A 27,437-nucleotide genomic window follows, 5' to 3' on the forward strand; every position below is an offset into this window, starting at 1 on the left:
CCTATTGTTTGAAGGTTAAATAAGACAAAACACATAAAACACTTAATGAACCTTCAATCAATGTTGATTGGCTATTATTATTTATTAACCAGTACAGGTGAAGTTATCTGAACTGCTCTGCTAAATCACAGGAGAGAGTTTTCATAAATGTCTTTAAGGCTGCATATTAATATAATTATTAACCACTTAAACAGTAAATGCAATGGACCTACTCACTGTCTCATCAAAATATACCAGTAATGTTCATGGGAAAAATGCAGATATTTATCTCAAACATTTTTTTTTCATTTGAAAACACAATATAATTTTTCTAGAAGAAGAAGTCTATGCTTTACTCCTTCTGTAGGCTCCTGAAAAGGCATTGATGGTAACTGAGTGAACCATTTAGGCAACCCATCAACATTACATCTTTTTTGCCAGAATGGTCATTTCACTGCAACCTGTAATTAAACTAGTTTAACTCCAGCAAACCAAATTTATTTGCCAAGATGTCTTAACATTCTGCTAGTTCTTTCTCAAAGTCAACATTTACTAAATTAGTTACTTGGCAAAATTGTGTGCATAAGTGACACTCATAGAGCAGGTATCTTTACACAAGCATTCCAAAAGCTGCACATGATGACCTGGGCTTTTGTTTAAAATTATTGTAGTGATTTCTACTGTCCTTACAATTAGAATATATTATTCTCGAGGATAGATCTATCAAATGCTTGTGTTCTTTATATCACTTTTAATATAGTGTTCTATATCATTAATAGTACTACTAATAGTAATACTGATAAATAATTAGGAGAAAGTAAAATAGGAGGAAGCTAAGAAGAGATTATATTTATGGGACATTGTTCTAAGAAATGATTAATTTGTTTAATTCTCACAAAAACTCCACGAGGTAGATACTATCATATCCCTTTTACAGCTAAGGCAACTAAAGCCCATAAAAAGTTGAATAACATGGTTAAGTGTACATCATTAGTACATGTTGGAAAAGAGTTTTGATATTTGAGGTCCAGCTCCAGTGTCCATTCTACCTTGTCTTATAAGTATTGTGCATGCATCAATATTATGTTCATGTAGTCAAAACGAGCAGCTGGTCATTATAGTAATGCTACTTCTTGCTGAAGCAAAATAGGTACTGGATCCCTATTGGGTAGTGGGGACAGCATATCTGGGTTTGAGGCTCAAAATTAAGGAATGTCATGGTTCTCAGCCTCAGCTCATTTATCTTCAGAATAAGATACTTCCATTCAAGTGTAAACTCTTAAACACCTATCATGTGCTTGGCTGTGAACTCTGTGGTGGTACAGAGATAAAAACGTGCCCTAGAAGACTGCATGAACTCCAAAGGTTTTCCAAAATTGGATGTTCACATTCTATAATTAAAACACTACTGAGTCAAAGGATAAGATTTCAGAATTTTTTTTTTAATGTGAGCTTTTTAGTTGTTTGTTTGCTTGTAAAGAAGTCAGGAAAGACATAGTTATTTATGAGTTCCACTCTTGATTCCTACCTGTTTCAGTAGAAAATTGATCTGCTGGAAATGTCTTCCTTCTCCTCTTCTCTGCATGGCCAACTCCTTTCTACTTAGCCAACATAATTTAGCTCCTCAAGAAGCCTTTGCTGGCTGTGACCCTCAACCACTCTGGATGAGACATCTTTCTTTGTGGCCCTCTTTTAGGGCACATAGTCATACAATATACTTGTTGATTATGTTTAGCATTAGCCCTACCAGATAGTGTTTGTTTGTTTATCTCTAGCCCTCATTAAATAGTTGGTGTTCAGCAAGTGCCTAGTAATCAAAGCTTGTTCTCTTTTCATGATAAATCTGTCTGCAATTTGTACTGTGAATACTATTTCTTCTAATTATACCTTTTGGTTTGGAGACATAGAGACCAATGCTAATCATTCTCATGAGAGCTCTTCAAATATCAAAAGCAGCACATTCTACATTTGAGGTGTGCGTGACTACTGCTCAACTGTAGATTCTCCTTTGGTAGGTCTGGGGTGGGCCTCTGAGGTTTTGAATTTCTGATAAGCTCCCAGGTGATGATGGAGCTAGTGGTCCACAGACCATACTTTGAGTAAGCAGGCATTCCGAGTGCTCCCTGCAGGCCTTCTGCTTTCATGGCTAGCCAGCATGATTTGTCTTAGCTAATACTTACAAGCCTATTTTGGAATCTGTTTATCTTACTTTTTTCAGTTAGCCTAAGAAGACTTGGATGGATACTGTAGACAAAAAGAGTTATTTATTTTTATTTCCATAGTTAATAAAAGTGAATTCATTAAACTAAATCTAAGGAAGAATCACAGTCATGGTTTCACTGAAGTTTAATCAAAAACTTTTATCTGAAAAAACTGTCCAGACATAATTTGTACGGCAATGCATAGGACTCAGTGTGACAATTAACAAGGACATTATTTGAGTGGCATAAATTAAATTAGCATTCTCAATTATACTTAAAAATAAGTTATTAGTCATTTCCAGCAGAGAAGCACAGATATAATACAATACACCAATAGAGGAGAACTACTGTAAACTAAAGGCAACAGGCTATTTTGAACTTTCAAGGACAGATCCAATATAATTTACCATTTTAGTGCATTTAAAAATCATGAATCATAAAACCTAATATTAATTGAGTGTTAATATGTGCCAGACTTTGTTCTAAGCTCTTCAAGAGGATTATTAATTTAATATCCACAACCACCATTGAGGTAAATATTATTGAGGTAAGTACTGTCATTAGCCCCATTTGATGAAGGAGGAAATTTAGTCAAAAAGGCTGAAGAATCTGCTCAAAGTTACACAGATCTATGTGAGTGAATTATCATGGTTAGCTGAGAGGGTCTGATTCCAGAGTGCAGCGTTGACCTGCTCATTTTGCTGCCTCTCTGAAGTCTGTGACTACAAGAAGCACAGTTTACTGTTCTCTAAATTCACCATACCAGGCATACTATTATCCCTCCAACTTCCAGTAAGTTACCACTTGAGCAGAATAGAGACATGCATCTTAAATGAGGGAGCTGATACCTTATTCAAATTATTTGTAAGTACCCATCTATCAACACTTTACAGAAATTTGCATTTACTCAGAGTCATTTAGCTTCATGTCACCTAAATCCACACTTGGTCTGATAAGAAAAAAAAAATATTAGCATCTTCATTATTTGAGTCAATGTAAAATAAAACACCCAAGAATATCAGTATAATTGATGAGAACCCTTCTTCTTTCAGAAAGCTCTCCAAGTAATTAAATATACTCTAAAAATTAAAATAATGATTACATATATTCTATCTTATCTCGTAGATGAAAAATATACCGGACTATGAAGAACTATACACTGCAATTTCACTGCTGTAAGAAATCTTGTAAGATTATTTCATTTTACTTTACCTAACAGGGTATGCCAATAACACACTCAATACTATTAGTAGCATCTTACTTTATCTTCCAAATTTTGGGAAAAAATTAAACACATGACCATATCTGTTAGAATGGTTCTATATAGTAGAATATCAAGTGATTCATAAATTGGCACAAGAACCTTCACCACTGTTATAAAATTAGAATCTCACAATACAAATAGGTGTTTAGAAAGGTGATCAAAATTCACTGGTAGAGGCATTACTGTACATGCAAAAGGATCTGGACTATCCACTCAACTTATTAAAATTCATGAGACTTTAAAAATATCACCCAGCCTAAGAGGGGTGTAAACAGAAAAATCTATTTCAGAGAAGTAAGCTTATTCTAAGTTCACCTTGGAAATTGTTTTCTCCTATACATGTCCTGAAGATTTTTACCACATTTATATCAAAGATCATTTTAGAAAAAGTTTAATGCAGATTATTCTAATGTGTTTTATTTCTCAATAAGCTATCTATAAAATTATTTTGATTATGCCTGCCTGATCCTTTTCCCAGAAAACTAATTGCAGCAACAATGCACATGTACATATAAACAAGCAAGGGTAATTCCCTTCTTTTGGTGAGAATTGCATTAAGGTTCTAAGTGAAGAAGTTATCATCTGATGGACAACGCAGGAGCAAGCAAAACAGATGGTTGTCTTCTTTAGTTTCCTATGCAAGGGAAAAAAAAAAACCCTCTGGATTTTTTGAGAGAATCTAAGAACACTACTGAACAGTGAAACAGAGGCATTTATGTTTTACATTCATAATGGGAACAGATTTTTAAGTGATTTGGAAAATTAGTGCAACCGCTACAACAAATGGTTGAAAAGATAGGACAGAATAATCCATTCATTTTTAAACAGTGTCCCCTTAAATGGCTCATTGGACACAAGGCCATCATTATGGTAACAAATAATTTGTTACAAGCACAGCAAGGGCGCCTGGCCAGAGCTGGGTCTACCAGCCACCCTTGCTGGCCCAGTCTGTACAGCATCATCTACTGATGCATTCATAAATGCTTTTCCATTTGTCAATTAAAAACTATGCCAGAGATTTGCTCACATTCCACCTTCTACTTTAAATCATATTTCCTTCATCTAAAATATTGTCAGATATTTTCAATCATGAATAAGAGTAAACACAGGTAAATTGGATCTGTAGAAGATACAGAAGGAATAAAAAAATCTGAAAATTATCATTACAGACTATTCTCACTGAAAAGACATACTAGACTTGTGAAATGTTTAGAAGACTGGCGATTGGTAACACGCGTATTTTTAAATCTTTATAGCTCGCAACATTTCTTTACTTATATAACCTTACTTAAATCTCCCAGTAGGTATTACTTTCATTTCTCAGACTAGGAATTTGAGGCACAGAGAAATTAAGTCAAGTTTATAAAACAAATAAATGAACTGAGATACTTGAATTTAGGTCTTCTGACTCCATATCTTGCCTTTTTTGCTTGCCAAACAACTAATTATAGGCTAATCTAAAAGGATGTTTGGAAACTTTTATTATATAAATATTGATTGATGATATATTTGGTTAAAAAGAAAGTAGAGAATATATGTCCCAGCTATTTTTTTGTTTTTGTTATGAATATTCGTGAGGTATCTGGTTGTCACTGCTGGTACCCACGATGTGAAGGCCAGATTCATATTGGCAGCATGATCATTACTACAAATTGCGATTGTACCCTGTGTCCCCCACCCAATTATCTCCAGCCTCCCTCCACCTCCCTTCCCCAGCCGACTCCACTTTGTATCCCAAAGTATGTTCTCTCCCTTTGCAAGTCCAATGCACTACTGTGGTCTTTCTTTCCTTCCTTCTTTCTCTGTTAGCTCCCAGCTATTAATTTAATATTTAGAAAATCAAAACATTTACTAGATGAATCTGCTAACTACTATATTTGCTTTTCAGATTTTTTAAATGGTTCAAATTTGTTAGAAACAGTGAAGTTTTATGTATGTGTATATGTGTGTAGGAAAAGCATATAAGCAACAAAGAGATCCAGATTTTTAACAGATTTTACAAATAAATACTCTATTAATATTGCTTATATATAAGCTTATACATATATATCCCTATATTTTTGGTAAGTATCTAGCCATGTAGTTTAAATATGATAAAACATTTCTGTTCTGCAGAAATCTCCATCTAATAGATGCAGTGGTAACTAATCCCAATCTGATACCTGTTTACCATTAACAAAAGGGATCAAAACTGTTTTAAAAGATAATTAGAAATATATAGGCATTTTTTAATGATTAAGAAGAAATTTTTTAAAAGAAAAATCTATGCTTATATTACAGGTAAATCTCTAGTATGTCACTATCCTGCAAAATAATAGCAGTGTGTAAAGAAGGCATTCACTATTAATATCCCAATTTCCTTTTTTGACTCCAAATATCTGCCTTCAGAAACCACAAATTGAATTTCCAAAGCAAAACTGAATGTAGTCTCTTAGCAAAATTCTGCTGGAATTTTCATTTAATGCAATGTTTAATGGACTTGTGATAAGAAACACTTATATAGAATACTTCCTCTCTAACAGACTACTTGGGATACCTGAAAAAACCTCAAGAGAAGTATGCAAATTAGAATTTGTGGAATACATGAATGCAATCATTTTTCTGGCAATTTTACAAATCTGCACATATTTTCCTTTTGCATCAAAAAAGAAATTCTAAATAGAACGGAATGGCATTGTGGACAAAGTATAAAGGATTCTATTATGCTCAGTATTATGAAAGAGGAATGGGAGGTTTGACTGGTTAAGCACATTTTGTGACTCACATCTTTGATTATTAAATATTCAGGTAAACCATTCCTTAGAAATCTTTTGAAGAGCGATTCTCATACCATAATGTAACATTCGTGACTTTAAAATCTTGTAAAATGGCCATAATTCTCATCTAAATGACTTGTTCTTTGCTTATCTTAAAATAAGTGATAAAATAACTCAGAATCACTATATGGACATTTAATAAGAATATTTAATAAAATCGGTCATGTTGTTCATTTACCTAACAATTAGAAAAAGAATAATCATTGACATTTCTTAAAAATAATATTTATGTGATTGAATGTAGGAAGAGCAATCTCAAAACTACAAACTTTATATCTTGTAAGGTGTGGTCTATTAAAAAGCCATCCATCTTATCTATGTCAGAATTCTCTTTTAAGTCCAATATACATTATGTTAAGTGAAAATGGATTAAAAGTAAACCCAATATTTAATTACCACTTTTAACAACATTAAGTCCAAAAAGTACTGTTGAGATTTGTAAATGCTAAGTTTTAGTCACTTAATGCATGTTAAGACATAAGCTCCAGAGTACTCAAGAATTTTTAGAAGTCAATGGATACATCAAAGCACTGGACTATTTTTGGCATTAGTAAGAATTTGAACTTTTTTTTTCATAAATTCTTAATATAATTGTATGTTGCAGACTTAATGGCACTTAAATATATTTTGTAATATTTAGATTGTCTCAAACTTATTATTTTTTAAATTTCATAATTAGTTCACTACAGTTTCTTCTAAAAATAATCACTCATCACATAGCATACTGATTGTTAATAAGAAACATATGATTTGAGAAAAAAAACACAAAATGAACACCAGAAAGGTAGAAGACAATGGATATGCACCCTTCATCATGATCATTAAATGTTTAGAGATCTGTATGTAGACCAGCCTACCTTCACAATGTATGATATTTTCACTTGATAATAGCCTTATTTCCCTGACTCAACCACTGGTATTTTATTTAACACCAAAAGAGTCCATGTCACTAAGTCACTCTAGACAATTTTACACTCTTTAGGTCTTTAAACTTATGTCTCTGCCTTTAGTCTTATTGAAATTATCCCTGTGATAGCACATTATGATAGAAGAGTATTTGGGCACTCTCTTAATTTTGAGATGAAGACTTTATAAAAACGAAATGTGGAAGTTTGGAGTCTGACTTGAAACCCCTCAAATAATTTTATCAACATGCTAATTTGATCTTAGTTTAGAAGCCACAGAGACAGAAAATAACGAGTGCTTTGTTGAAAGAGTTTGCAATATAATTCTTGTTTCCTCTCAGCTGGTCTGTTGGTTGTTTGGTTGGTCACTGCCATGGGCTAAATTTGTCCCCCAAAAATTCAGGTATTGGAAACTTGTTCACCGTTGTAACGGCATTTGAAAGGTAGGGCCTTTAAGAGGTGATTAGATTGTGAGGACCGTGCCCTTGTGAACTGATTAATCCACTCATGAAGTAATGGGTGTGGTTCTGACAGCTTTAAAAGGACAGCAAGTGACAAAGTTAACTCTCTCTTGCTCAGTGGGTTCTTGCCATGTGAAACCCTGGCTATCACAAGAACCTATAGAGAGTTCCCAGCTAGAATAGCACCCTCACCAGATGTGTTCCCTGGACCTTTCCAGCCTCTAAATTGTAAGAAATAAATTTTGTTTCTTTATAAATTACCCCATTTCAAGTATTCTGTTATAAGCAACAGAAATGAATGAATATAGCCACTTGGTCCAACTCTCTGTCTCTCTCTCTCTGCTAAATTTTAAGAAGGGCACTTTTTAATTTTCTATTCTATTGTTTTTTCTCAATAAACTGTCTCCACCTCCACCCTACCTGCAGACTGAAAACCAATCTAAAATATGGTTCTCACTGTTTGCTGTATATTAGAATCACTGGACGAGCTCCAAAATCCCAAAGCCTAGGTTACATCTTAGACCCACTAAATCCAAATCTCCACTGTTGGGATGTGGCATCCCTAAGTTTTAGAGCTCCCCAGATGACTGCATTCTGTATCCAGGCTTGAGAATCACTTTTCTTTAAATTATGCCTGAGCCTTGGAGTTATCGTAATGGCGAGATGAAGACCATCCATAAAGAGGCATTTCCTCACTACTTGCTTCCTGTAACGTACACAGCCTAATATACAAGCATTCTTGCCATACAATTATGGTTCAAAAGGAATTAATTACTTCTAAAGTACTCCTCCAGCAGACACCCTTTTGATTATTAGGATGGTATATCCTTATTTCACACGATAGTTATTAGAGACTGCTGTGGAAATGAACACCCACTCTAACTAGGAATTGTAAACTCCGGCTACTACTAAAAACTACTTGGGGACTTTTAAAATATAAACTCTCCAAAAGTGAGCCCTGATCAGGTGAAAATACCCAGCATATTATTTCCTCTTCCCCCACATCCTCCATCTCTTCCTCTCCTGCTCCTCTTCCTTTAGTATTAATGACTTTACTAAATCATGGGTATGGCTGCTTTTTAAAATAATTAAACTAAAATAGATCCCTTAAAATTTGGTATCAAATAATTTCTACAAGTGTGGGTAAAATTGATTGAATGCATACAACATTCCAATTTAATTGAGATATTTTAAGAGTAAATAGGTTTACCTTTATATTCCTTTCTTAGAATAAAAGAATAAAGTGAATATATATCAGTAATAAGGGTTTAAAACACTATTATCATACAGACAATTTCTTTTCATACCATATATTACTGCTCCTTCTCTAAATTATTTTCCCCATAATTTCAATATTTTATTTCAATTGAAGATCGAAGTTATTAGTATCATTAATCATAATTTCTACTTACATAATTCTGATTTTATTGGTCTGGGTGTACCTGGCATGCATACACTTTAAAACTTAGGGGATTCAAATGAATAGCACAGACTGAGAAACACTGCCTTAAGCTTTGGATGGAAATCACAGCCGGAGGTAACTTTTCTCGAGGGACAAAAATGGATAAATAAGTAAGTCATTTCTCAATGGTTTTTAATAGATAAATATTGACATCTGCATACAGCTCAGCAGATCCTCTACCATTTTTAAATATGCACAACCTAATTCCGGGTCTCTGCATATCCAACAATGACTTACCCAGATATTCCCATCCTGATGGTAGGGTTTCCAATTTCTCCCCGTGTCACTGTAGAGCATCCGGTATTGGGTCACCCAATCTGAGCTGCTATATCTTCCTTGCGTTGCAATTGCACTGATTTGCTTCCGATTACCAAAGTCAACCTGAAGCCATTGATAATGGTCACTGTCCGATGGAGACCATCCCCCAGCACCTGAAAAGAGTGGAGGTAAGAGAGGAAACTGAATCTGTAAAGTTGAACAGGGTACAATTGACAATAGATGATTCCTTATATCTTAACTGGCCTTGGCAGTGCTATATTTCACAGATATATTATAAAGTGTCCTTTACAGATGCTATTGGGACTTCAAGTAATATTCTTCCAACTGGGTAACATTGATTCTTTAACCTCTTTATGGTATAATTATGTGCTCATTTTCTCCTGAGCAAATGTCTACATAATTCCTCAATTAGACCTTATTAGTACATGTCAAAGTCTAATTGGCTGAGGGTTGATCAATTTGCCATGAACTCATTAGCTAAAATTATGAGGAAAAAATATGTAACTATTTCCTTTTCATTTACGCAAGGGTATATCTTATAGTAAATTATAAATGAAATAAAAAAAAAATTATACCCAACTCTAAAATGTACTTTGCTTAAGAAGTTCAGAGTTCAAAGAATATTAGTACTTCTTTAGATGAGGCCTAATCTTACATGAAACCCTTATACTTATGAGAGCTAAAGCATATAAGAAATCAGGCAATATGTTTACTAACATTTAAGAAATACCCAGCAAATGTCTCTTGATAGCCATATTTCTAGGGAAACTAAACTTATTTTGGTAAAATATAATAATTGATTGGCAAATAGTAAGAATGTAGAAACATTTATTAGAAAATAGCACTAATATATAGAACAAAAGAGAAAAGTCTCAATTTATAGTAGTATTTAAAATAATGATGGTTGCACACAAGCTTAGTGCTGTGACACTGTAATATTTTGGGGAGTGAGCTCAGCTACTTAAGGGAGTAAATGACAGAAAATATTTAATGAATTATGCAAAGTATAGTATATATCAAAATATATGCACCACTTTTTAAAGAAGGAATTACAAGGCTGACAGAATAATTTATTCTATGAGGACTCATAATAAAAAACATTTTGTAAAACATCATAGATATATATACATATTAAACACTTAAAAATGTTTGTATGACTTATTTCTGCTTTCAGCTATGATAGAATAGCTCTCTAAACAATTACAAAACTGACAAAATATACAAGATAATAGTTTTTAAAGATTAGACAATAGGCAGTACAGAATCCTGATCGATAAGACAGGATAAATAAGTAAGGTGAGCCCTTCCAGCTTCCTGCTTTCTGCCTGGTTCACTTTCTGGTGTCACATGGAAAAGGATTCCCAAAGAGAGTAGAGCAGAGGTGCTGAGATAAAGACAGATCAGAATTGGAATGTGAGGACAGAGTCCCGGAGAGGGGGAGCTGTGTAAAGGAAGAGCTCCAGAAATCTGCGTGATGAACACCACTGAGTCTCCAGAATCTAGATTCTGGATCGACACTGCTGTGTATTTGCAAACCAAGACTTCACAAGACCAGGAAAAGTGAGTTCTGAAATGAACACCAGCCAGAAGTTGCATGGGGCTGGGAGAAATTTGATTTCAGACTAGACACGATTTAGAGATCTTCTTGAACAACCCCAGGTACTCACTAGACTTCCCAGAAGTAGGGATAATCATATTAGAAGTAGGGATAATTTAGTTCTAAAATCAGGGCTACTCTGGACATACCTGAACAAAGGTTACTGAAAAAGATCTATCTGACCCGCATATAAATGATTCCTTCTTCCAACAAAACTCAACGCTTTATTAAGGAGGGCCATGAAAGTTTAGGAACTGAACAACATTGCATCCAAATGCCCAGTATAAAATAAAAGAAAAATTACTAGACAATTGGAGAAGCATATTGAAGAAATTGTGGCTCATAAGCAGAGAAAAATCAATCAATAGAAATGGACTCCAAAATAACAGAGATGATAAAATTATCAGACCAGGACTTTAAAACGGTGATTAAAATTAGTTCCATTATTTAAAAGAAAACATGTGAATATTGAAAAAAATACAAAATCTTAATTAAAAAAAATAATAAAAGAGAAAAAATGGGAATTTTAGAACTAAAAATTTACCAGATGGGCTTAATGGAAGATTAGACACTGAAAGGAAAACATCAGTGTACTGGAATATAGGGCCATGTAAGCCATCCAAATTGAAGCTCAGAGAGGAAAAAATGCTTAAAAAATGACCAGTACTCCAGTGACCTGTGGGACAATAATAAGTGCCTAACATTCATGCAAATGGAGTACTAAAAGCATTGAGCTAGAGATTGGGGTAGAAACAAAGACACTTAAAAGATAATGGTTGGAAAATATAAACCCAGAATCTGAATAGCTCATTGTATTCCAAGCAGGATAAACACAAAGAAAAACACACCAAGACACTTTATAATCATTTGCTAGAAAACAATGCTACACAGAACAACTTAAAAGTAGTCAGAGGGTAATAACTTCTCAGAAGAAACAATGCAAGCCAAAGATGATGGAACAACATATCTGACATGATGAAAAGGACAGAAAAAGAAAGCTGTCAACCCAGAGTTCTACACCCAGAAAAAAATATCCTTTAAAAATGAAAGTTACATAACAATACTTAAGACAAAAGTTGAGAGAATTCATCAGTCATATGTGTGTACTACAAGAAATGTAAATTTTTAAGCTTCTGGGAAATTTTACCATACTGAAACACACATTTTAATGAAGAAATGCATGCTGAAAATGGTAAACATGTCAATAAATATAAAATATTTGTTCATGTTTTGAAATTTCTTTAAAGGATAATTGAGTGTTTAGAACAAAAATAGTGATGATTAATTAGAAGGTTTATAACAGATGTAGAAGTAAAATGTGTGACAACAGTAACAAAGCATAGGAGGTAGGACTAAAATATACTGTACTGAGTTCTTTATGTTATATATGAAGTAATACTTAAAAGTAGCAAACCCTAAATTAAAAGGCAGAAAACTTTTTCTGTAAAAATGTAAATACTAAATATTTTAGGCTTTGCAGGCCCTGCTTTCTCTACTATAACTGCTAAATTCTGTTGTTGTAGTATGAAGTAGCCATGGACAATATATAAACAAAAGAGTGTAGCTGTGTTCTAATAAAACTTTATTAATAAAAACTGGTGGCTGAACAAATGGCTGTCAACTTCTGCAGTCAAATGCTCTACCACTGAGCTATACCCCCTTGGCTGTCAACTTCTAAAAGTAAAAATCTAAGATCATACTTCCAAAAGTAAAAAATTACAGATCCGTACATTTTACTATAGCTAACGTGTACCTCAAAACATTTAGAAAATATTTATGTATCTAGCATGTGAGTGCATATGCCATATGTTCTATAGAATGTGTGTGTAAACTACATAATAACTACTTTCTCAGTCTCCAGTCTGACATCTTCAATCCACACTTTTGCAAGAATGATTTTTCTAAAATGGAAATCTTATCATATTTAATCCCTACTCAATACCTTTCAATTGATTTCCACTGCCTCTAGAAATAAATCACTCACACCTCCACACACAAAAGACACATCTAGATTACAGCCTGTATACACACACACATCCTTCCCCAACTTGGCATGGTACATTTTTACTTCTCCTTCAAGCATCTGTATATTCATTTCAAATATCACTTCCTCTAGTGGATGCTGTGAGGTGGCATTCAGGTCTGTCTTTATGACTGGAGGACTTATTCAGTCAACTGCTTGGAGTACTGCAAGCAGACAGTACTTAGATGTAATTCCTCCTCAGGAACTTTCTGAGTTAAAAAGGAGACACTTCATCCGAGTTTATGCCCCATTCTGGAGTTATGAAACAATAACTTGTAGACCTGGGGCTACAAAGGGGGTACCCTGCCCCAATTTGTGGATACCCTGAGTGTCTTCGCAGTCTCAGAGCTCCCTGCAAAATTGGTTGAAGCCTTCATTGAGACTTCATTCTACTTAAACTTCTCCCTCTGACTATTTTTTGCTTTATTCATTTCTTTTCCACAGATTTTTATCCCCAAAGCACTCCCTAATTAACTTGCTACATGCTATTCCTCATCTCAGGATTTGTATCCTGGGCAATCCAGTCTGCAGTACCTCCTTGGGACTTCTTTCCTGATAATCTGCTCACTGACGATATGAGTTAGTTGTTTCTGCTTTGTAATTTTTGTGTTATTTGCATGCTGTTTTTTTTTTTTCTATTATAGTGCCTAGTATTTCCTGAAGTCATATATTATCCACATGCCTATTTTAACTAGAATTCTGTAAAATTTTGGAGGAGCTGTAGATCAATTGTTGGAATAACAGTATACTCATCCATTGAGAGACAATATACATAGATAGATGTATATGTATGTGTATGTGTATATATATTATTTTTATTTGTTAGACATACAGTTCCAAACTTGGAGAAATTTTATAGCCAACTGCATATAAAATTCTATGTGTTACCAAGAGCAACAGACTGATTTGGTCAACAAAGTCAACAAGCAATTAATACAGCGAGGAAAGAGGCGAAAATAAATCCAATTGATTGTTTGGTGACAGGATATTTCTGTAAGTGTCTTGCTAATGAATACTTCTGAACAAATTTTCTTAAATTAACCGGTTTTTGCTGAATTACCATTTTCCAGTAAGCAGGCAATTAATATACAGCTCCTTCATCCATTTATCTCATTACTTTTAACCAAGCAAAGTTTATTGTTAACTTCAAGGGAAGTAAAAAATCAAAAAGCAGAGGAAGTATAAGTTAAAACATAGTCCTTAGCAGAAGTGTATGTAGAGAGCATAGTGACTGTCCTCAAGGGGAGGGCAAATGTCAGGCTTTCATGAGGAACTTGGTGGAAAGATCGATGAAAAGTTTCCTGTTCCTCTTTGATCTATCAAGCGATGTAATTTGGGGAAGTTGATTACTTTGTGCATTTGGCTTGTGAAATGCGTAACCTCTATCGATCCAAAGATTAAGAATGATATCTCTTTCATCACAAAAACCTCAGGAAAATGGTGTATAAGAGGGCAAAAGTGTTCCCCGATGTATGGTTGTAGCTCAAAGAGAGTGAGTGGAAGCTGAAGAGGAGGTCCAAGAGGTGGAGACGTTGAATAGTCACAAAAGCTCAGTTTCTAAGAAGACTTAAGAAGAACTCTAATCTAGAGGTAACAGAGCCAAAAATATCTAACATGTAAATACTAAACTGTTGGGGTGACTCAAAAGATGTGTACTTTTTATAGAACTCTAGACTGTTCCCTGAACAGTAAGGATGCTGTTCCCTCTCTTCCTTCCCCTTCCTCTTTTCTCCTCCCTGCTCCTGTCCCCCTGTTCCTTATGTCACATACACATTCCTTCCTCTGTGTGCATGTGTGCATGTGTATGTGTATGTGCACATGCACACATGTGTGTACTGTAAAGATGTACAGTGTTTGTATTCTAGATGTCCATTCAACCGGGGTTCGTTGAGTGATAAATTGCAATGGAGAACCTGGAGAAATGGATGAAACTAGTACTTTGAGCTCATATGGAAGTTATTTTTGCTTTGTAATTTGTAAATCAGTACCTCTGAGAGAAAAGAGAAACTTAGTGGGTGGTTCAAGAGAGGGCATGGAGCTTCTTTTCTAGTGACAAGTAGCTCCTGAATAAACATGATACTTGGGTTGGTGGTTGTAGCATCACCAGAGACTGTAAACATAAATTCTAATTTAGAAGAAATGGGTGAATTTTTTTTTCAATTAAGGCTAGAACTACCTTTAATAACTGGCTGAGAAATATGTATCAGATGAAAAGAATAAATTGAAAAGGAGACTCCAGGCAAGATAGCATTAGAGTTCAGGTTTTCGGGCCTCCTTCTGCTCCAAATACACAGTATTTTTAGATAAGATAGATAAAAAGAAAATTGAAAAGACATAGCCAGGATCAAAAATAAGATAAGCATCTCCATGCACAAGAAATGCAACCAAAATGCAAAGCCATGTGTAGGGGTGAAGCTGAGGCCTGCTGGATTGAGGTCTGGGAATGCAGATGCAGCTGAACATTTGCCTCCTAGGGAACGCTGGTGAATGCAAGTTGCCTGTGTGCATCAGAGACAGGAAGCCTGGGTCAGGGCTGAAAACCAAGACTGGCTCAGGGTAAACTCGCCTGTGAAAGAGACTGAAAAAAGCCACTTACTCTATTGCGAATACAGTTTATATGATACTGCACGCCCAGAGGTTAGAAAATAGGCATATCTGAGCTGAGTGAAGGCACACACTGGCTCCGTCATCAGACCTATGATTCCCTAATAACACTGCCAGGCAAAGCATAGGGCCAGCAATGTAAGATATGGGTTTAGAGTGAGGATTCTAGGACCCTAAGTAGAGAAAGTAACAAAATGATAGAGGACAAAGCGAAGAGAGGAGAGGACAGAATGGGGGATGGGGTGGATGAGAGGGGGTAGGGAGAAACAGAGAGAGAGAAGGGAAACTGGCTGTCAAGAAGAATGTGCAAACCAAAATTCCAAATCACAGGGGAAAAAACACAAGTGCCTCAAAGTCAAAAAAGTCAAAAGTTCAATACAAATTAACTCCACATGTAATAGCAATTGAGGATCAATGGAAATTAATATGTATGTTTTAACTTCCAAAAAATATAAATAGATAATAAAGGTAATGGTATCTTTTAAAAATATCAGTACTTATCAGATACAACAAGGAAAAATAAGACATTACAAACAGAGGCTAATAAGAACCAAAAAGTGATCTTAGAAATAAAAAATTCAATCATTGACAGGGGGGAAAAAACCTCATTATAGAGTAAAATCCACCAATTGTATGTAATCTGAGAAATAACTAGTCAGATAAAAGATAATGTTGAAGGACTTATACAGAAGTCAACAAGTAAAATATAAAATATGCGTGTGTTAGAGTTCAAAGACTTCTGCTTCTGACCAAGACAGAGTAACAGAAATTTAATTTACTCTCACCTGAGACAATTAAAAGCAGACAAAATAGATGAAACAATGGTTTGCAAGACATAAGATATGAGGCAACATAAAAGTCCATGATTCCTGAGATATATTTTCGTAAGTCAATTGAGCTCCATTTCCCTAGCTTGCTGTATTGACAAAGTTTTCAGGCCAAGGGGTAGGAAAGAACCCAGGCAGAACTGGCAGAATTCCTGAACTGAGGTGATAGAGCTCAGATCTGGGGGGACCAAGGTGGCTAGAGTTAATAGCAAAGAAAATAACTGCACAGACGGTTAACTCTAAGGATCAACAGGGCATCCTCTCCAGTCTTCAGCTGAGCAGTGATTAGCAAATGCATCCGAAGAAACTACTCACCCATGGGGAAAGAACCATCTGAATAAAGGGGCTCATGCTCTGTCTAGCAACTCTATAATGTCACCATGTCACTCCTAGGCATTTTCCCAAGAGAAAATAAAGCATGTGAACATACAAAGTCTGGTACATGAATGTTCATAGAAGCTTTATTTGTAATAGCTCAAAACCAGAAATAACATTAATGTCCACTAACAGATAAATGGAAAAACAAATTGTGTAAATCCATGCTATGGAATATTACTCAGCAAAAAAAAAGGAATGGGCATTGATATACACACAACATGATGAATCTCAAAATAATTATGCTGAGTAAAGAGAGCCGGGGGGGGAAAGTGCATACTGTACAGCTCCATTTATATAAAATTCTTGAAGTGTAAATTAATATATAGGAACCACAGCAGATCAATAATAGCTTGGGGAGAGGGGACAAGGAGGAAAGGAAGAAGGGGTTACAAAGCAGAAGGAGAAAATTTCCAAGAGTGAGGCATATGATTGTTATTTTCACTGTGATGATTTCATGGGTATGTGCATTTATCAAAAATATTAAATTGTGCAATTTAAATATGCACATATTAGTGCATGTAAATTATATATCAATAAAGCTGTAAAAATTTGTTGGAGTTAGTAGACATGGAGGTAAATTATAAGCTTCAAAGACAAGTCTAAGAGAAATTTTAGAATAAAATAATATACAGGATATAAGCATTTGAAAAAACAATGATAGATTTTTTTTTCAAAATAAAAAGACATGACTTCATGAATTGCAAAGGCCTTCTGAACACTGTAAAGAACATGTAATGTGAACATATTATGAAAAGTGTATTATGATGTGCAAATGAAAGTTGGTCTAAAATAATAAGATTGATGTAATGTAACATTTAAAAAAATAACATTTAAGCATACAACTGAGAATTATCGCACTAATAAGGAAAAATTAAAGACATCTTTTTTTTTTTTTTTTTTTTCCGTGACCAGCGCTCAGCCAGGGAGTGCACCGGTCATGCTTATATAGGATTAAAGACATCTTAACAAGTGTTAAAAGGAGCTTGCTAATGAGCTCAGATTTTATCTACAGAGAGACGTACACAGCTACAGGAGTGGCATGTGACCTACGAAGAAAGGTTGGATAAGGGGCTTCAACATAGCTTAGATACTTGTTGACAGGAGTAGCCAGAGAAGAGAGCGACACCCATTAATCAACACTTGTCATGAGCCAGAGGAGCAAAAATGGCAAGGCCACAATCATTCCTGAAATATGGATACATTAATGCTTATATAAAATAATGTTAAAACAAAAGAGCATTAATGCTTTTTTTGAAGCAAAACAGAGGAAAGATGTAATAATATCAGATACTATTAAATAACAGAAAGAACTGTTTCTCTCCTGTTTTTTTTCTAATAAGGACACAGTTCTCAAATCATTCTGGGAGTTGGAAAACTAATAACTGAGTCCAACGAATTATCTCCTGATTCAAATTATGACATAATAAGAGGAACATAGAGGCCTTTTTTGAAGCATTCAAATTCAGACTATATCCCAAAGGACTGGCACTAGGTATAAATGTAATCTTAGCCACCTTGAAAATTCATCAAAGAAATTGCTAGAAAAGCAAACATAGGCAAAATCAAAACAAAAAAAAAATCAAAAAAACAAACAAATAAAATTTAAAAACAAGGTTATTAGTAAATCTAGAAAATATAGACAGAAATTTCTTCCTGAAAGTCTGGCATGTGAGTTTTGAATATTCAGAAAAAAAAGATAAGTTTAAGTGGCTGGTGATAGCAGAGGTAGTGCTGGTGGGTTCCAAGAATTTTTTTGTTTTTAATCAAGTTCTTGTTTAATAGAAAAGAATAAATTCTATAGATCTATCTCCAACTTTAATTACAGCAAAGCATTTGGCAAAATCTCTGATAAGTGTAAAATAGTAAAATGTGGGCTGGGAGATAACAGTTTTAGGTAAATTCAAAAATGGCTAACAATCATACCCCAAATATGTTGACTAATGACCATGTCAACTTGAAGAGAGATCCTTAATGCTGTGCCACAGGCTTTCATCCTATATACTTTCATTTTTTAATATTTTTATTATCTAAGGTATGAAAGACATGCTTATGAAATTTGTCAATTATATAAAGCTGGAAAAGAGACTTAATAGGATAACTAACTGAATTATGATGTAAAATGTTCTTGACTGGCTGGAAATCTGAGCCTACACCAGCACAATTTGTCTTAACATCAACACTAATCTATAATAACCCTTTTGAAGAAATTCATTATCAACTTCATGATTAAAGGTGTCTAATGCTTAGAAATAATTATGTAATCTTAATTTACTTTATAACTGATATAGTGTTGAAATGATATCACCTGACTACAATACTGTATCTGCAGTATAATAGTCAATACATTTGAGATACATTTTTATTAAGGTTTTACATATATTAATAGAAAGTGGGGGGGGGAATGAGAAGATCACAAGCATATAGATACTATCAGAATTATCACAAAGTAAACATAACCATGAAATCGCCACCCAGACCTACAAGGAAATCATTATCAGCAACCCACAAGTTCTGTTTGTTTTCTTTCCAAAAAATGGCCAACTGTTTCCTACTCAGTGAATTACCCCAGAGATTCAATAATGTGGTTGCATATAGCAGTAGAAAACTTATTTTCATTGCTGCCTAATATTACACTGGGATAATACACTCTATTTATGCATTCAATGTCAAACATGTGGATATTTCCAGTTTGGATCTATCATGAATAATGCAGCTAATAACATTTTTTTTTGTTCATGTGTTTCAGCACCTACAGGTGCATTTCTTTGGGCATATGCCCACGAGAGGAACTGTGTATCCAACAATTTGCATATTTTCAAAGTAGTCAGTTTTGCCAGTTTCCTCAGATAGTTGAACCAATTTTTACCCTCTACCAGTAGGGTCATGAGAGTTTCTGTTGTTCTACATTCTTGCCAAAACTTGGTATTGTTACCCTTGCATTTTTTTCTTTTTTTTTTTCTGAAAGTTTAGTGTTGAGATTCCGGTTTATTGTGGGTTTAATTTGCATTTTCCTGTTAATTATTCTGATGATGCTAAAACCTATTATAAAGCTATTGTTAATTAAAACATGAGTATTATTGGTGCAAGGATAGAGAAATACGTACACCAAATAAACAAAATATAGACTACTGAAACAAAACTACATATATACATGTGTGTATCAGCACTTGATTTATGATAAAGGTAGCACAGCAAAATGGTAAAGAAAGGAGGTAATTTTTCAGTAATACATTTACAGTCAATTTGATATCCACAAGGGAAAAAATAAAATGTGGCTCTGACCTATACTATACTCAAAAATCAAGTTAAAAATGTGTAAATCAAATTGTAATAGGTAGAACGTTAAAATGGTAGAACATTAAAGGTAACATAGGAAAATAGCAAACATTTTTCTGTGGTTGGGAAAGATTTCTTTAACAGGATTCAAAATGCACTAGCTATACATAAAAAGATGGATAAATTAAATTGTGTTAAAATTAGAAATTATTGATTATCGAAAAGCATTAATGAGATAGTAAAATGTCTAACCATAGATTGAGGAATGATATTTCTAAATATAATCAGGAAAATACTCATAATCAAAATGTATAAACAAGTTCTAAAAATCAATAAGAAACATTCAGACAACTCAATAAAAACTGGGCAAATGATTTTAACAAACAGTTCACAAAAAAGTACTATAAGCTATAAAACATACAAAAAGGTGCTCAACCTCATGGAATCTATAGTCTAAGAAACATATTTAAAAAATTCAAAGGTAGTCACCAGAAAGATGAGGAGATTTAATCTCACAGTTTTGTTCTGAAAAGACTAAAAACACTAAGCTTTAAAAGAGAAAATTAAGGAGTGGCTTAATTTCCATCTTCTACTATTCAAAAGAATAGAGGTATAAGGCTTGCCAATGATACAAAAGTTAGACCATACATTTCAAAATTATACACGATCTTATGTATATAGATTTTTCAGGTTTAGTTCGTATTTTTAAAATTAACATTTTGCTTAAACTAAATTTTTAAAAAAGTTACTACTTAACTCAATACTGTCAGCTGCGTCTCTCTGTCCAGAGACAATTCATTCTATTACGTTATTTCCATTTTGGAATTTGACCAAGTAATGAAACTGAATATTGAACTTATTTCAACAAATTTCAAACAAACACTGCTTAGAGGAAAAAACATTTTCTTATTAAATAACGTTTGTTCCTTTAAGGGTTCAGCAAATTACCATAAGAAAATTTGCTGAGAGATCTCTTTACAATGCTGATAATATCCAGATGTGAATTGCATCACTAAAATCAGGAAATATCTTGCAATTAGATGAACTTAAAAGTAAGTCTATATCTGAAGCCTCTCTTTACATATTCATCAGTTCATGGGTAAATCACTGAGTCTCAGTTGTGAGAAACAGACTTACTGCAAGGAAAGTTTAGTTTCATATATTTAAAAATATATAAATTATTTTCAGGGAATTTCAAGGATCAATTATATTTTAAGATCTTTGATTTAAGGATGTCAGCTTGTTTTTAAAATGTCAAATATTACCTTAAAATTATGCTATAGGAAATAAGATAAATGAAAGGGAAAGCCAGAAACAAGAGCAATATTGCTGCATAAAACTACATCAAGCCTAGATAGCGGTTGAAATTAATATGAACTCAACACTAAGCCTGATCAAGTTCCTCCTATGCATGGAAACCACAGTAATTTTCACAGGAGGCTAGCCAGGGCTGCAGTGTGAAAGCAACCATATTCTATTTATTTACACATTATTTTCCACACATTATTTATACATACTATTTTACGTTAGTCTTGTATACACATATTATTTATAAAATTAAGTTTAATTATAAAATCTTGAGCATTTAAATGGCCTGCAATTTTTAAATTTACTTATCAAATAATGTAAATGATGTAGGGTCTTATTTTTAAAAATGTCTTGGCAATAATATGATCAAGAGAAAATACTTCTTGTGCATATTACTTCAGATGGTGGTATTAAAAAAACAAGTTTTAGGTAGTCAGATGTCAATGTAACATTTTTTAAAACAGTAAAACCGATATCACCAACTATAGAATGGGTTACTACAAAAGTAGTGGGCTCTCCATTACTGGAGATATTCAAGTGAAATCTGGATAATCAGAATATATTTAGAGCATAAATTTACATAGGATGGGAGATTGGACAAGGTGTCCTTTAATTTCATTTAAAAAGACAGTTAAAATAAAAAGCACACTATTATGTTAAAATCATTAACAATACTATCAAGTGGTTTTTATTTCTTACAGCCTTATTATCCAAGTTTTGGTTGATTTATTTTATTAATATCAGGGGGGATATTATTTAGACTATTGCTTAGTAACAGTTGACTATATATAACTTTTATTGTTAATGAGTCTGGTCATTTCCATTTTTACTATGAATAATTCCCCTGGCTCATTCATTCAGCAAATATTTATAGACCACTTCTATATGCGAACCATTGAAGTTTATTATTATTTTTTCTTTTAGAATTTTTCACTAAAAATTCTTACTATACCTGCTTTTTTTAACATGAAGATTCTATTTATTCATTCAGAGAATGTACAAAAATATTTCTTATTTAATAAAGATTTCATTACATGGAAAACCAGATATCTAATATACTTTTAATGTTCATAAAAATAAAATCTTGTGCATGAAAAAAATAAAGGCAAATGAAAATATTACAATCAAGTCAAAGTCACTGAAGTCATGTTTTTTTCTTTGCAACTAGTAAGAAACTGCTCTGTGGTTCTCCCTGTAAGGAAGGCTGAGGAGTTTCATGTTGTATTCAGGATCCCTTCGCTCATGGCATTTCTAAATGCAATCAAGGTCAAAGTGTTTATTAGTCGAGGGCAAGTACTAATGTTTCTAAGAAATTAAAAGTTGTATGAGCATGAATCATTTTTTTGTGTGCAAATCTACCACTTTATTTTCTATTCTTTCATCCCTGGCACACGTTCTTTGTAGGGTCTGCAGATTTTTGGAAATGACATGGTTAATTAGAAATAATTTCCTAGCTGCTTAGCCAAGTGCCCTCATTGGCATTGTGCAGAAAATTTCATTGTTCTCAAGATGTTGTTCTTTCTGACAAAAAAGAAAGAAAGAAAGAAAGAAAAAGTTTAGTAAAAACATTCTTGTCCATCAAGCTCACAAAGAATATTGCTTGGATAAGGAGCAGAAAATAAGTTTATGGCTTAAAAAGAGCTTCAGAGTTCAAACATACAATTGCAATTTCTAGGTTATCAAATAAATGTGCCCTCTAATTACAAGGTATACTGAAGAAAGTATGTCACTACAGAAGTCAATTAAGTCATGGAACTTAAAGCAAACCCTAAACAAGTGCAAAACTAATCTCTTAGGATCATTAAATTTTTGAAGTCATGAACTGATTTTTATTCATCATTCAGTAACCACTGTCTAGCAAAGTACCCTGGATATAATAGGCACTCAATAAGTATCTGTTAAATAAATGAATATAAGAATTAATGAGGTAAAAGTGAATATATGAATCAATTGATAAATAAATGAGATTCTATAAATAAGTTTTCTGAAATGAGAGGACAAAGTCCTCGGGTCCAGTTGTATGACCTCCAAGAAAGGCATAGATCATGAAAGACAAATTGAACAGTAATAAAATGTAATTCCTTAATCATACTAATAGCTCTCAGTGTATCTTCAGTAAAGAGGAATTAAAAGTTTTTACCAGGGCACTCACTATATTCATTCTAGATATTTTCTTGGCTTAATGTGTGTTAAGTGGATATTCTCTCTCAAGAATATGTATATGTTCATTTTTAAAAACCCTTTGGTTGTCTTCATAAATTAAATCTTCATAAAAATAAGCCACTTTAGCCACTGTCTTCGAGAAGTCTTTGGATTGTATCAAAACTCCAGCACTCAGAATGGACAAAACAGGAGCACTGGTTTAGAATTCAGTGTTAACAAGTTTTATGTGGTCTGCAGTTATTACTAATGCATTAGCATGTCCCATCCTGTGAATATGATCACAGTCACCTCCTCAGCATACTGGAAGAAGTTGTCCCATGCAGGTTAGAAGAGTGACAGCACAGGGTATTCTGAGGAGCTGGGAATGTGCAAGGACTTCCTCAGTTATTCCATGAGGAATAGGGAATCCTGGCAAGGGTCTGCTTCAAAGGTACCCAGGTGACTTGTCTGAGAGGAGACACAATTCAATGTGAACATTTTACGAACTCAGGTTTAACTCATTACAGTAGGAGATTCCTTTAACTTATATTGCGTCTTTTAGCTAAGTGGTTTACATTAAGTGAATATCAAAATAGACTCATATATATTGTCAAATCTAGTCTCCATCTAGTATTTTGTGCCAAATAAACTTTATTTATTTATTTATTTATTACGAATATTCATGAGATACAAAGCTGATTGTCTCCCCTCCTGCCCATGAGGTGAGGGCCAGATTCATACTAGGGGCATACTCATTACAAGAAATTACTTTTGTACCCTCTGTCCCCTCCCAATTATCCCCTAATCTCCCTCTTCTCCCCCTCCCCTCTCCCCTCCACTATAATTTGTAGCCCTAAGAATGTTCCCTCCCTTTGTTGGATCACAACACTACTGTTTTTCTTTCCTGCCGTCCTTTCTCTCTTAGCTCCCACATAGAAGTATTGTTTCTTTCATTTAAGAAAGAAAAAGGTCAGAGGCACATTTGTAAAATGGAAATGTTCTAAGTGGTAACTGAATATAGTTTATTGTTTATTAACAAAATAATTAAGGATGCAAATGATATCCTATGCCATCTGCTGCAGGGACTCCTTTAGTGAAGCCTCAATATTTCCTGGGGCAAAGGCTCTGCACCAGAAGAAATCAGTGGAAGAAATGCAACAAAAAATATATATTTTGCGTGCAGTAACAAAACTTGTTACTGTATATGCAATAATGTCAATAGTACATGCAAATAATATATACAAAACAATATATGCAAGTTTATCTGAAGTATGTACAATGATATATTCAATTGATATATGTAAATTTTATATACAGAAAAATGTGTGCAGTGATGTAAATTTGCTAATGATCTCTGCAATGATTTAAGGAAAATGTATTATATGTGCAATGATTCTTAAGCTAGGTCTATCATACGTGGAAGTACAGAAAGATGAGGCCATTTTCTGATGAGATATGATAATTGAAACAAATATTTTTACTGACTCAAGTTAAGTGGAAAATTGTTTCATATCTCCACTTTTCATATTTGTACATTCAGTCTCAGACTATGATATAGCAATTTCAAATGCTGGAAAACATAGGTTCTAAAGATTTTTTTCTGCTTTTGTTCTTTTTTGTTCTGTTTTGTTTTTCAGGAAGAAAATGCCAAGGAATTATTCTCAAGACCAATATAGTAAAATACAGTAAACATATCCTTTAAGATCTAACTCAAATGTCTTCTATGAGTACTCTGATCTCCCCCTTAACTCAGGTATAGTGAATGACTCCCTCCCCTTTGGTCAGCATTTTCTACACACATTTTTTTATTCCAGTCCTAGCCCTGGTTCCTGGATGACTGGCGTTATGCCACTCCCAAGTTCATTGTTAGAATCCCTGTGATTCCTGTGTAGGTGTACGGCACCTAGCAGGCTCTTTCAGTAAATATCTACTGTAACTGTAGAATCTATTTTAGTAAAGAAGCAAGATTTTTGCATTAGTATACTTGACAACATAAAACTATTTCACCAAAAACTTTGTGGGTACATTTTGGTATAAATCGATAATATTTATAAAAGTCCTACCTCCCAAGGCTCTGAGTAGGAAAACAACACTAGGAAAACAACATTTCCTGTGTTATTTCCAAGGCTTATTATGTCATCATGTAAAAACTATGATGACAGGTGAGCCTTGGAAATACCACAGTTGTTTTGGTTCAAACTTCTATTAATGTTATATTCATATAGACATAGCCATCATTCTCCTTGCAAAGAATTTCTTTAATAGGTATTTTCATAGTGCGAGTTTGAATTGGTTGATCTAGCAATGGGCTACCAAAACAAGACAAAACAGGCCCCTAAATTATTTGTGCTCCTTAATAGATCAACATCTTCTACTTTCATGAAAATGTTCACACATCTTTATTACTACTACATCACTAATTTTGATTGTTCAAAATAGAATTGTATTTACAGACTGAGATTGAGGTAATATAACAGAAATCTCACTGGACTAGAACCAAGAAAAAATAGTTTCCAAACCTAGTTATAAAAATAAGTTTATGGGACATTACAGAATATGCGGTCCAAATTATAAGCCTTCAGATTTTGATTCAGCCATAATAAAAATGAAAAGAAAACATAAGTCATAATAGTATTTGATGAGAAACTCTGTAATAAGAAGGCACAATATTGCTGGCATAAGTATTTTGGTGAGTAATATTCTCATTGCTTTGTTAGCACTCTAATGCACAAAAGGTCTCACTAAGAAATTCTTAAAACTAAATGATTGTAAGAGTAATATAATGAGCATTATTAGACACAAGGGCAGGTAGGACAAATATCTGTATTAAGCTTAAAGTCTATACATTTTGTCTATTTTCTCCATTTTTCTTTATATTTACTGACATACAATGAAGGAGCAAGAAAGTAAAATATTCGATTGCTAGCTAGACAGTTCTTATTAATTTCTCAAGAACATAATATTTTTGTATTATGTGCTTCTAAAATGTGCTCATAAAACACATTTGTTACAGAAAATTGAATCTTCATAGATTATTCTATCAATAAACACCAGCCTTGTATTAACCAATTTAGCATTAAGAAAGAAAAACAAATCAAAACACACAACTTGCCAGCCTCAGGGTACCTGACCTAATAGTATGCATCCTATACTTGTTCTCTTTTAATCAAGAAAGCATGAAATGATCCACATTTCTCCAAGAGCACTGCTTGAAATATCTAGCAATCTCTGATGAAATTACAATGTTAAGTTTTATTTTGTGGAGAAAATACCACCATAACTGCTACATCAAGAATAAACTATATGGGAATCCCAAGACTAATAGAGGAATGAAAAACAAAACACAGATTAATTTGTTTAAGATGTCAGTGGGTGCATAGTAAACTGGGTGAATGAGAAAACAGACAGAACAGACTGATGAACTGGACTTTAGTGAGAAAGCTAGTGGTGGCAATGGCAAGGGAGAAGAAGCAATCAAAGATGACTACTACATATTTTGACTTGGGGAACTCGAGTGTGTTGTTACCAATCCTGAGATGGAAAAGACTATTAGAGAAACAGATTTGGGGAAGAACCTCAGGATCTGTGTTTCAGCCTTGATTTTGAGATGTTTATTAGACACCCAAGTCAAGATTCCAAATTGTATCATATGTGAATCTGGAAGTCAAATTTACATATAGATTCAGGAACCATCAGTATATGAATGGTATTTAAAGATGAGATTAAATGAGATGATCTACTGAGAGAAGTAAGGAGATTCCAGGACTTGAGTGGACATGCCAATGTTTGATACCTATTGAGAGGAAAAGGAATGCCTCGTGAAACAGAAAGCAAACCAGGAGTGTGAATGTGTGGTACCATGGTGACCCAGCCTAGAAGCTTTTCTAAAAGGAGTAAGTGGTAACTATACTGTTT

At 33.8% G+C, this 27,437-nt stretch overlaps 1 protein-coding gene across 1 annotated transcript in view; it reads right to left on the reverse strand.

Annotated features, from left to right (window-relative positions):
* Nucleotides 1-27,437, reverse strand: part of CNTNAP2 (contactin associated protein 2) — a 1,419,793-nt gene that overhangs the window by 1,358,359 nt on the left and 33,997 nt on the right. Inside the window, exon 3 of the mRNA XM_063100985.1 lies at nucleotides 9,326-9,519. Coding sequence (XP_062957055.1) covers nucleotides 9,326-9,519 — 194 coding nt within the window. The remainder of the gene's footprint in view (nucleotides 1-9,325; nucleotides 9,520-27,437) is intronic.

The sequence above is a fragment of the Cynocephalus volans genome, chromosome 6, assembly GCF_027409185.1.
Source record: "Cynocephalus volans isolate mCynVol1 chromosome 6, mCynVol1.pri, whole genome shotgun sequence".
In the NCBI taxonomy this organism is placed as follows: domain Eukaryota; kingdom Metazoa; phylum Chordata; class Mammalia; order Dermoptera; family Cynocephalidae; genus Cynocephalus; species Cynocephalus volans.